General features: G+C 41.0%; 2 protein-coding genes across 2 annotated transcripts; both read right to left on the reverse strand.

Moving 5' to 3' along the window:
• Positions 1–40: 40 nt before the first annotated feature.
• LOC136429091 (fibropellin-1-like) lies at positions 41–4,097 on the reverse strand. Its single transcript, XM_066418971.1, has 7 exons — positions 4,043–4,097; positions 3,708–3,821; positions 3,229–3,453; positions 2,720–2,848; positions 2,121–2,240; positions 1,583–1,696; positions 41–156 (listed from the first exon to the last, which is right to left on the reverse strand). Exons 1-7 carry the CDS (start codon positions 4,095–4,097, stop codon positions 41–43), a joined length of 873 nt encoding a protein of 290 aa, XP_066275068.1.
• A 5,965-nt stretch (positions 4,098–10,062) lies between these two features.
• Positions 10,063–11,940, reverse strand: LOC136429092 (delta-like protein C). The gene is made up of 5 exons (XM_066418972.1): positions 11,922–11,940; positions 11,702–11,821; positions 11,236–11,349; positions 10,496–10,573; positions 10,063–10,175 (listed from the first exon to the last, which is right to left on the reverse strand). The coding sequence occupies exons 1-5, from the start codon at positions 11,938–11,940 to the stop codon at positions 10,063–10,065; spliced, it is 444 nt and encodes a 147-aa protein (XP_066275069.1).
• Between the last annotated feature and the right edge of the window lie 839 nt (positions 11,941–12,779).

Genomic DNA, 12,779 nt, shown 5'->3' on the forward strand with positions numbered 1-12,779 from the left:
CTTGGCTGACATTTGCGTGCACGAGGATTAGGCTGTGACGTCACACAGCCTTGCATGAGAAGGACGTGACGCTCTCTTCGGTGCAGTACATGCCGTCCGGACAGGAGGCGCTGCTGCACTGGTAAGGGGTCATCCTGCTGGTGATCGGAGCCGGATCTGAAGGTGCATATTGAACATGTAGTATGAAATTCGCAACGTAAAACTAACGATATTTCATGAACATTGGAACGTGCGCGTTGATGCTATAATTTTGATTATGATAGCAATCTAAAATGTTCATTGCAAACAACAAGCATTTGGGATCAACTGAATTTAGGGCCGTTCTTAAAGATTATTGGGTGCTTGAAAGTTTGCACCACCCATTACAGATTTTGCAATGTCAATTACTGATTAAAAAATCCCAACTATAAATGTGTGTTCTAGACATATGCTCGTAAGCGACTGAAATGGAATAATAACGGCAGAAAATGTAGAATGATCGCATTGAAACATGACGTTTATTTAAGTATCAATAAAGGCTGTATCAATCATTAACACTTACAAACTTTTGAAACCAAAAAACAATGCTATGAAAAAGACCTTCATGTATAGAGCCATATCTGTGTGGAACAGTTTGCCGCATCAGATACAAACCGCAACTCAGAGCAGGTTTAGGCAGGAGATGTCAAGGAATGTGTGTATCAGTTAGCTAATTTTAATGCAGTAATTTTAAGTAGTCTGTAGTCAATTTTATGTGGTCTGTCTTATGTATTTTCTGATGTACTCCAGGAAGATTAGCTACATACCACTCATGGTATGTAGCTAATGGAGGAAATCAAGTATCCAAAGTATCCAAAGTATTAAATCATTTCAAAGAGTTTTTTTATTTTATATTCGCTTCTGACTGTTTCACAGTTACATTGAAATATACTGCATTATCAAGTAACTGGTCTCGCTACCAGACTAACTATGCCGGCTATAGTCTGGGGTTCATTTGTGATCTTAACCATGGACTGACTCTACTGGCTAATTATACCTTTTTCTGACGAATTGTACGATCCACACGCCCGTAGGAGGACCTGGTGGAGGCTATCAAATACCTGCCATTCAGTCAGCATCGATCACATTCAGCATCACTTTTGAATGTTGTACATTGCATGCATGGAGTGCGCGACGACTTTCTACAAATAACATAGTAGGAACTATACTCACGAACGCATTGGAAGTAGAAAACGTAGTCCTGACAATTCCAGCCTTGCGGACATTGGGCTTGGGAACACCAGTCCATGTCTAGATAAAACAGATCAAATCAGACGAACTGTGGTAAAGGTAAACCATCAATACGCCAAAAACCGTTCCTCAAGCAACTTGATATGTTTTTAACTTACATCCACTACCTTTCAGTGTGAAGGAACTTACGGTAGTGCATGCCACCTGAAACTGAAAGGTATTTTCCAAAGTCGCATCCATTTCCTTGAGGAACTGTTTCTGGCGTATCTTTTTGCCTGGATGCCTAGGCTTCATCAACGTAAGCTATGAATAGTAGAGAGAGTTTCAATTGATATCTAAAACGTGCAAGAAGAAGGAAACACATTCCCCCTACCGGACTCGCAGTGGTCTCCATGGTATCCGGTGAGGCAGCTGCAGCTGTAGGAGTTGATGCCGTCCTGACAAGTTCCGCCATTTTGGCACGGATTAGAGGCACACTCGTCAACGTCTGTAAAAAAGATATTCGAGAATCCAGTTGTCGACAACAGGCGGGCACAGCTATAGGAGATTCTACTCCGTTTGTTATTTGCTATCACCATGAACAATCGTATGATAACATTCAGTATGATGTAAATTGAACTGGCAAACATTTCAAAACAAACGTTCCCGTTTTCGTACTGTAATATTCTACAAAATTACCATTACATATTTTTGTTATGGTACTGTACAACTATATTGTATCGTTTTATGTGCATGCAATTCAATATAAAATCTAATATAAAGATATCCACTATCTTTTTGCACATGTAACTACAAAACAGTTTTCTTCAATATTTGCGTGTTCTGTCAGAGTAGTCAAAGAGTAAAGAATATAAGGGAAAAAAGTACAATTGTAAGAAACAGTGTCTTATGCAGACCATAAAAGTACCTACTTATCTCACAAGTCTCCCCGTCAAACCCGGCAGGACACTCGCAGAAGGCGGCGGAGTCATTGAAGCAGGAGGTGCAGTAACCACCGTTCTGGCACACGTCTTGTCCACAAGGCTTCAGGTCTTACAGATTTAAAAAAAAACAAAAACACAATGAACATTTCAGTCGTTCCAGTTTACATTCAGCTACTGGTTGGTTAGTAGTAAATGTTAGTTAGTAGATGGAATGCAGTGGTGGACTGCATTGTGTCAACCGATGAACGCGGGGATGATGATGATGATGAGTAGTAAATGTAGCCTCTTTTCCTATCATTGAGTACTGCGATGTTTCCTATTCGTAACATCTATCACAGTTGGAAGTCAATCGAAGAATAATGCATACAAATGCTCATATTGAATCTGCATATTCTGCTGTTGTACAAAATACGCAAGACAATATGCTTGCTTTATTTTATATTGCATTTTATACGTTACACGCTGCACGGTTCTCGTTCACCCTATCTGCACATGTACATACAATTTTGTTTCAAAGTACAAAGCTAGCTGTATTCCTCTTAGGTCTTACTAATTGACTTCAGAACATTTATGTTAAACTTCCTTACCAGACTGGCAGACATAGTTGTGTTGCTCACTGCACGGCGCTGTTTTTCCCAGGAAGTTGTCAGAGCTGTCCAGGAGAACACACAGGTCACAGGGAGCGGCGGGTTCACTGGCAGACCACTGCATTGGACCTGATATCAAGCAGTATTAATATGCTTTTTTTCAACCTTTATTTAACCTTGAGAGTACTGGATACAGATACACTCTTCGGCCGAAGCCGTTCTTCCAGAGGTCAGGGGTCCATTTATTCATTTAGGTTGAATGATTCTGAAACTGTGTAATAAATTTCTGTATCTAATATATAGCCTGTATAACCGCCCTTCGATGTAACACTCTAGGTTTTGTAATAAAAAAAGGCAAGGCATTACTTAAACTTCCTGTTTCATAAATAATGCGCTTTGTTTATGTTCGAATAGTCGACAATCATTAAAAAAACACTTCTTGCAAACCTCAACTTTGCAGATAATAATTTATCAATGTTCAAAAATATTGTTACTTTTTTGTCACTGACCTGAAAACGGAGATCCATTACTGTTGAAAAACGCAACTGGTGCTGCTTTGGTCGCCAGCCAGGTGGAGCCGCCGGCGGAAGCCGACATCTTGTCAGCGAGGAAACTTTGCTGCTGGTCATCGTTCAGATCCACCAAGTGGCTGCCCATGGCGCTGCAGGCTTGTGTTGCGTCCTGGTGGGTTAGAGCGGCGGACGAGAACTGGTAGCATTCCCCGGCAAGGGATGCTGGAATTTAGAACAAAAAGTCGTACGATTTCTTTGGAAGTCTGCAATTGCTTTAAGCTAGGTATTTGCTTTACATAAAATTTTCAACATCTTTCCAGCACTTGCATTATAACATTTTATAATCTTTTTTTTTCTAACTGCGGCTTCTACAAACATACAAACTCAATGAAAATGTTTATATCCTTATATTGCTGAGATTTGAGAAGTTCAAACATTTGATAAACAACTGCCAAGTCTCAGATTATATGTAATACCCGTTTCACAGTTCTTGCCGGTAGAATCCTTAGGACAGACACAGCTGTAGCCGTCCACGTGATCCAGGCAGGTCCCTCCCAGCCAGCAAGGGCTGCTCGCGCACTCGTCGATATCTGAATGACACACCAACACAATGTCAAACATGATGATCACGAAATCTTCAAAAATGTGCTGATTTTAGTCATAGATAAATCACCAAATCGTGCTAAGGTTTGTAGTTAGCTCATTGCAGCGCGTGCTGAGAGCATTGACCTTGTACCCATTAGACTTTGTTGTCATTTTTTTGGAGCTGTTTCAGTCTGTTCAGTTGTTTTAAATAAGTGCATTTACTAACCTTGATCACAGTTGGTCCCTTCCCAGCCGTTCTCACAGCTACAGGTGTAATTCATATGTTCGTCCGTACAGGTTCCGTGCGCACATGGGGAGGTAGCACAGTCGTCAATGTCTAAGAAAATAAATCCAACAACGATTAATGATAAAATACTGACGAAACTAAAATGATTTAACAACGACAGGACCAATAGCACTAAAGATAATTGGCCTCCACTCGCCGCGAGTTATATCGCGATCGGAAATACAAATGTATCATTTAGTACACGTCCTGACTAGTAGAACGATGGAAAATAATTACTAGTACGTCATTATATTGAGTTTAATTGCAGCGTATAATAGATCATTACAAACTTTGATCACAGTCGGACCCGGTCCAGCCGTTCGCACAGCTACAGGTGTAGCTCGCCAAGTGGTCTGTACAGGTTCCATGAACACACGGGGATGACAAGCATTCGTCGGTGTCTGTAGTTAGCAGTTATACAGCAGAGTACACGTAATTATTACAAATTCCCACAATTGATATCAACCAATGAAACAAAGTAATTAAGATATAGAAGACCTGATTACAGATACTCAATCCGGAGTACACTGCTAGGATGAAAGTTATTTACTATCAATGAAGCATTTGTACACTCTTTGCTTCATTTACTAACCTTGATCACAGTTGGACCCTTCCCAGCCGTTCTCACAGCTACAGGTGTAACTCGCCTCACCGTCAGTACAGGTTCCGTGTGCGCATGGGGAGGACGCACAGTCGTCAATGTCTAGGAAAAGAGATTCAAGTTAGTCTACGATATCATCATAGCAAGCAATGCTGACAAAACTAAACGTTTTTTTCCTGACCGTTTCCGGGGAACAATTGCTAGGTTAGTCGCATTAATCTATGCTAGCCCTAGCACATTTTGTCACGATGCAATATTCAAACCAGTGGTCTGTATCCAGTATCCATATCTAATTCCTACTGGTGGTAATTCAAACGAAATGAAAATAAATGTGATAGACGATAGCCGATGAAAAAGAATCACTTGCATCCATATGATTAAACGTTACAAACCTTGATCACAGTCGGTCCCCTCCCATCCGTTCTCACACGTACACGTGTAGCCCCCGATATCATCGGTGCAGGTTCCATGAACGCAGTGAGATCTCGCACACGTAGGAGCTGGAGAAATGTTGTTCAGGAAGTGGGTTATTTTTCAGTTGTTAATGGAATTCTTTTGAATTAGACGCTAGCTCACAAGTGATTTATAATATCTATTATTGTTATTTTCAAATGCATTCATCCATAATGAGGCAAACTACCTTCCAGTGTCCTTATCTAGTTTCTATGTATAAGAGGAAAAGGAAGAAACTTGTCCTTTAAGCAATAATGTATTGATATTTCATGCGCCAACCAATTGCTAACATGCACAGTAATGATGTATCCGACTTGTTTAAATTATCACCTTTACTTACACAAAATATTTATTCTTTCCTAATAAAAGTTCAGCTATACATATCTTTGAAAGGAAATCCACAGCTACATAGTTAATAATGCAATAGCTTCAACCATCCCCGCAAACAAATACTAAGCTGATGAGAAATTCAATAACATGAAAAATACCTTTATTCATGTTAAATGCATTTATTAAGATATTGATAATAATACAAGCTATTTTGTTGATTACAACATAAAAATCAAATTGATGCTCTATGTGCGGGTTGACTTTGAACAATATAAAGGCACCAAAACAGTAAGATTTGCCACAACATCCTGTTTTGTGTAACGAAAACGAGGCTGCATCCTTACCTGCACACAGGGCGTACATGTTGTTATAATCTGCTCCCTGCAGGGTCCAGCTGTGAGTCTCGTAGTCCACTCCCCAGGCGCTGTCACGGTCACCGCCCCAACAGGCAAGGCAGTACACAAAGGTGTCATCAAGGGGCTGACACATGCTGCCCAACCCGTTAGTTGTTCCACACAGGTTTGCCGAGAGGACATCGTGGGTATAACAGCTGACACCGGCGTTGTCATACGTGATGCAGCCTGAGGACCAGTAGGTGCTGCCGCACCCATCACTACCTGACCAGTAGCACGGGTACCCCATCCCCGCCGCTTCGCACGTGGCCTTGACATTGGCATTGGTCATCGATCCGGCGGTGACAATTTTATAAAAGGCAAATCCGTCGACGGTAGTCAGGTATACCGGTTGACCTTGGATATGAAAAGGTTTTATTAGTATTTTTTTCCTGGACCTTTCAAAATAACTACCAGGGATCAAGTTAGAAACTTAGATTCAGCAGTCGTCTGATTTCCAGCATTTAAGTACCAGATAATAATATGACATTCAGTCCCAAAACCACATGCTTCAAATTAAGAAAGATTTTAAAATTATTCTTAATGGGAAACACTAAAAGAAATAATAATATCTTCATCTGCTTTTTATTCAAACGAATATCACAATGCGAAAGTCTATAATTACCTACTTTAATACACAACTTCTTTTCCTATCTGGTTACTTAGATTATCTGGTGACTTTTTTCACTAACTATAACATATTTTTCCCCTTTTACAAAAACTTTGATCTTATATGCATTGCTTTCCGCGTTGGTTCAAATTTCAACAACAACTGCAATATTGCAAACACGGCGCACAAGCTACGTGAAAATATCATGTAACGGTACCTATCTACATAGCTATAACTCAGGGGACCTGAGAATATCATCCCAGCAGACAATTTGCACATATATCCATAGGGTGAATTAGAAAAACAGTTTATCAAACAAGGTGCCAATAAAAATGGCCCACAACTGTTGAGTTTATAGAGAAAACCCATTAGTGATGTGCCCTAGGGCACTCTAAACTAGTGTTCGTGGCCTTAGTAAACATAACAATATATACAGTAGACATACAATGCCAATGACACAATAACGAACAGCATGCCAATATAACGTAACATTGTGAACAATAAGATGCTGTGCTGGGTACTTCTTTAGTAGAAGCCAATCATCTGTTTGGAAATGGACGCAGTAAAAAGACAGGAGAAACAGGTTATCCACGCATCTGCTTGGAGATAGATAGTGTGCTAACGCGTTGTGCCTATTCTACACATTACATTCCACCCGTCTAGACAAAGTTTTAGCTAGCCTGGGTGCCATCCCATTACCAGCGGCCGCTCTTACACTCGCTACCCTTAAAATATATGATTGCGAGTGTAGGAGCTCTGGTCGAAAAAAGAATGGCACCCAGGCTAAGCATTAGCAAGCCGGGTAAAAAAAGTATTAGCCGTGAAAAGAATAGCTCTTTTCAGCACATCGGTAGAACGTAAGCGTTTAAGGTCGTGTTCGCGTCTTAAAAGGTTGATATCTCGTATATAGGTTAATTAAGTTGTGTCCAAAGACATATTTTATGCAACGGCTTTACTCTGATGCAACGTTGACCGAAGAGAACAACATAATTCTGCTGTTATAATAGGTTCAAAAAGCAAGATACGCTTAGGTTCTGCCATCGTGCTACCCTTTGCTGACTTCACAGCTCCGTTTAGGTCACGTGGGTCATTTCAGAAGGATCAGTGGACCGAAAAAAGTTAGTAAGTTCTTTACTTTATGTGCGGAATAGCGTATAAGAACTCAAAAGAAGCAGTATCCATTTGCCATGACATATAGTTATCAAGTAAAAAACTTCATACATATAAGTAGAGATCATATAGTCACCTTGTGCCGATTCCGGCCAGGCGATCACACCCGAGAGGAAGAGCAGAAACTTCCAAATCTTTGCCATATGGTGAGTTGGGTCCAGACTCTGTGGTGTGTGTGTGAAGCTTGTTCTGTGCGCGGCAATATATATTGTGTCCCAAGGCCATGGGAACCACACAGCTGATCGGTAGGGACGGGCGCTATTAATATTTCTGCGGAAGAAATGTCTTGACCTGGGGTGACACTGCGGACTGCTAATTGGTGTGAACTGCAGTAAGAAGATAAAAAGTCAACATTGTTTACGTCAGTGCAGCACCGTGCGCCTTTACCCCACAAAACACGTCCAAGTAGATGTAGGGTTACAGTTTTTTTAAAGATTTTAGGCGTCTTTCCAGTTTAGTGTCTTTGACGAGGAACGAGCTCGAGGTGAAGAAAAAGACTTTATGTGATCTCAGGACTCTACTAACATTGCAGGGGGAAGTGTCACTTTTTCCTTTATTTTCCATTTACAAATTCTTACAGTTGGATTACCCTACTGTATGTTGTCCCAACAAACCCTGACCCTCTCAACGTACCTGTGGACACAAGTACGTCATGAAATTATTATGGTCTAAAACTCCATACGGTCATAGGTGGAGAGGAATACAAGCTGGGATGGTTTTGTAACATTTTCTCTTATAACTCCTGAAATATTCTAAAAGCTTCCATTTCGATATTGAAAAACGTGCAAGACGCGTCGACATACACTTATTTCCTACCTACTTGTGCGTCTTTTACGTCTGTGTTCAATACAATGTAAATTTCAAATCTTCTGTATTTGTTTATGCATACATGTCTTATGTAATGACGTGTGTACACATACATTGTTAGGACGTGTGTGTGTGTGTGTGTGTGTGTGTGCGTGTGTGTGTGTGTGTGTGTGTATGTGTGTGTGTGTACGCGCGCGCGCTCGTATGCGTGTGTGTTCGTGTGTGCATATGCGTGGGAATATAGAAAATACTTTACAGGATCAAGATCCCGTTCGGCAACCTCTCATTTTTTTTCTTTATCAAACATTGTCGTTTTTTGTTCATGGTAATTCTAACAATCTTATAATACATGTATATCCATGTTGCTAATATCGATTAGTGACACGTATCTACGTGTACTTTTAACTCGCAGGCATAACCCATGTTACCTGAAGTAACCTTTCCTTGGCCCTCCCGCTGTTCCACCAACCCTGACCCCCTCACCCTGCCTGTGGACACACCTACTCCATGAGCTCACAAGATTTCACCTTTCCCTCTTTTTAAAAGAAGGCAGCGTCTATGAAATGAACAAGTGGGGGCAGCCCAGCCAACGACATTTTGAAAGATTTCTACTTCACTCATCTTTGTAAATAGAAGTCATTTTGATAAGGAAATAAAGGCAATAATCAAGAGTTGACGTCCACAATTTCTTCTTCTAGCATTTATCAAGACCCTCTTCTTTTGATTCTTTTAATTGAAAGTTCATTCAAGTCAGTTGAAAAAATGTAGGCAGGTAAAAAATTAGGTAGCTACTTATTTAGACTGGTTTGGTGTATGGCATTTCAGGTGACGACTTCTGTGAAATCTGTGAAATCATTTGTTTCACCAAAAAAGCAATCCGTGTAGTGCCTGACATATGAGAGAGTCTCTTTGTCTTCAATTTTTTAAAATGAATCATTTTTATTCCAAGTATGTGAATCAAAACCAAATTCAAGAACTAATGTCTTGCTTCTGTACTATTTATCGCCTCAAAAAAGCTTCCAATATCGATCAGACTTACATCGATTTTCATATCGTCCAACGTTTGCATATCACCGATGAATTGAACGTGTGAACTTTTCGGGACCCTGCCGCAGTCCCAACAAAGCCTTACCTTTTCACACTTACGTTCTTCAGGGGTCTATTTTAGTCGGCAGCTCACTGCGACTGCCAGAGGGTGGTGACTTAGAAAATAACAGGTACTGGGCGCATTAAACCAAACAGTGGTGTGTTTTGCAATTGACGATCTTCTTCTTAACTCGATGTACAACATTATGTATCATATTATAAATCTTGATGTATTTTGTATTACGTAACCTCATCAATTGATGCATGTATCCATCTCTACTTTTCGTGACCAGTGTGTTTTGTTCAGCCTGTCAGATAGGCCCTGAAAACATATCAGTGAAACTTTCAGACATTGAGCTTATGTCCTCATAAAGTGATTCTTAAAAAGGTCAGGAAAGAGCCGAGACCGTGAGTGTCATGTCTTTGAAGAGCTTTAATTGCTGCCATCTCTAATCACATTAGAACTGAGTATTAGGCTGTTAGTTGCGTGGACGAGGCTCAGGCTGTGACGTCACTCGACCTTGCAGGAGAAAGACGCGACGGTCTCCTCGGTGCAGTACATGCCGTCCGGACAGGAGGCGCTGCTGCACTGGTAAGGGAACTCCCGAGTAATAGGAGCAGGATCTATAAGGAAATGCAACACTCATAAGCATACTTACTTGATACTCTTAAGCATAAATGTTGCAAAAAGTGTTTCGTGTTACAATAGTGATGGTGTTTAAGAATCTAAGTACTAAAATCTCAGGCAAAGGTTAATCTGAGTTTGCTCGCATTGTGATAATCTGCATGTATGCTGCCAAGAAAAGAAAAAGAATATGAACCAGTCTGGTAGTAACAGCCTTCCCTACAATGACTGACCCACTACTGACCCAAACAGCTTGGTTACATTACCTTACCTGAAAAGATTTTTAAAAGTCTTGCAGTTGTTTAGTAGCTGTACTTGCCAACGCACTGGAAAGAGGACGTAGAAACCTGACAGATCCAACCGAATGGACACTGGACAAAGGAACACCAGTCCATTTCTATTGAAGATCAACATAGGGAAGAGAGACAGGAACATTTGAGATGTGGTTATGACAAAGAAATACAACATGCAATAATTATATTCAACAATATTAGTATTTCTCCTTGTACAAGGATTGACGTGTTCAAAAATTCGTATTGGCCGAGAACCATTATATAGTACTAGAATGGAACTCGTTGTCATCAAGTACCGTAGAAGCATCCTCACTGAATAGCTAGAACGGTTGCAGTCAGATATGCAAAGATTAGATGTAACAGACCGTTCAGTGTAATATATTCGGAGCACTTGCAAACTTAAGCCATAACGCAACTAGTGTTGTATATTACAATTGTATGAAATGATCGTGGTTGGGCATGTAATGTCTTTTCTCAGAAGTACGTATCTTTGTGTTGTATCCACTTGGAAAACAATACCATTCCATTACTTGAATAACAATAGCTGTAACAAAAATATGAATAAGTCGGTTCACTATTTGTGCTGCGTATGTGCCATTAAAGTGAGACTCCTAACTAGTGCACAGTTCTGGTCTGGACCATGGGTATTCAAAAGTGTTATTTTCATGTTTAAATGGCCTTCGCATTTTCCATATACTACCCGTAATACAAAGCGCAGGGCATGCAACGTTCTAATCGTGAACTGACTAATAGATAGCACACAGACCTGTTTCACAGTTGTATCCCAGGAACCCGGTTGGGCAGCTGCAGCTGTAGGAGTTGACGTCATCCTGACAGGTTCCGCCATGTTGGCACGGGTTGGAGGCACACTCGTCAATGTCTGTGCAAATATCAAAGTATCGGATGGTCATCGAACTGTGACACTGTCCAATTGCACATATTTGTGTGGTGAGACAAAAAGAATATAAAGGACGAACTATGCAGGACATTTATTCCCAATGTTGTCTTGGTACACAGTAGTATTCAAATATTTTGATGAATTATCAAGTTGTTGTTTCTGCTGTCCTATGAATTGTAATGCCCGAGCTCCAATTCAGCCAATGGGCTGGCATTGTTCGCGACATGTGTGAATGTGAATCAATCAATAAACCATTACTACTATATTTGTTATAGATACTGGGTAAGTAAAACAAATAAAATGTAAAAAACACAGTGTGTGCTTGAGCACTTACTGGTTTCACAGAAGTTTCCCTGGAACCCATCAGGACAGTCGCAGAACGTGGCGGTCTCGTTGAAACAGGAGGTGCAGTTTCCGCCGTTCTGGCACACGTCGGATTGACACGGTTTGAGAGCTGAAATTTGAATGTCAGATAAATCATGAGAATAAGTCTCGGCCCTGGGCTTAAGCAAGGATGTTATATAATCTCCTTGGTTAAAGCTGACGTTCCTTACATTTTAGGTCAAATTTCATTAAAGAAGTACTGTGCACAGAAAGAGCTACATACCAGACTGGCAGATGTAGTTGTGTTGCTCCGTGCAGAGTGCTATCTTCGCTTGGTAGTTGTCGGAGCTGTCCAAGAGAACACACAGGTCGAAGGGAGACAAAGGCTCACCGGCTGACCACTGAAAATGACCTGGAAGCGGTAAATGAAAATTCATTATTGGACCCTGTCACCACGATGAACCAATGTCGTAAATGACAAACAAGCTGTCCATTACACATAACGTTAAGACTAGTGGGGTTGTGCGTCGTAACGCCAGGGTGTTTGGCCCAGATCCCGGAGGTCCTGGGTTCGAATCCTGTCATATCACCGATCTTGTGCCATTGGGAAAGGCACTTTACACGACGCTCCTCACTCTACCCAGGTGTAAAAATGGGTAACTGACTTTGGTTGGCAGAGGGAAGTGGTGGAAGGAGATGGTTGGGCTCCGCCTTCCAATACTGTGCCCTAGATACAGTGGATAACAAGCCACGGCCCGTACGGCCTAAAAAAGGCGATGGGACTACCTTTTTCTTTCTTAGCTTTAAAACCAAAACCCCAAAATATATGCATGGTTTGTGACCGCTCATAATTCAGGTACATATTTTTTGACAAACATTTAAGCCTTACACACAACATAAAAAAAGATTGCTCTGGGGAGCTTTCGAGACGAATTCTCTGTCTCTTCGTCTACCCGGTAATAAAGCCAGATCTCGTCTTGGAGTTCTCTTGTCACGTGACTTGATGTTGATCGTCACGTGACAAGAGACAGTCATATACAGGCTTGAGATAGTGACGCCCCCTGTCCCTGTTTAAGGTTCTGCGTTGT

This window comes from Branchiostoma lanceolatum, chromosome 3 (assembly GCF_035083965.1).
Source record: "Branchiostoma lanceolatum isolate klBraLanc5 chromosome 3, klBraLanc5.hap2, whole genome shotgun sequence".
Taxonomy (NCBI): domain Eukaryota; kingdom Metazoa; phylum Chordata; class Leptocardii; order Amphioxiformes; family Branchiostomatidae; genus Branchiostoma; species Branchiostoma lanceolatum.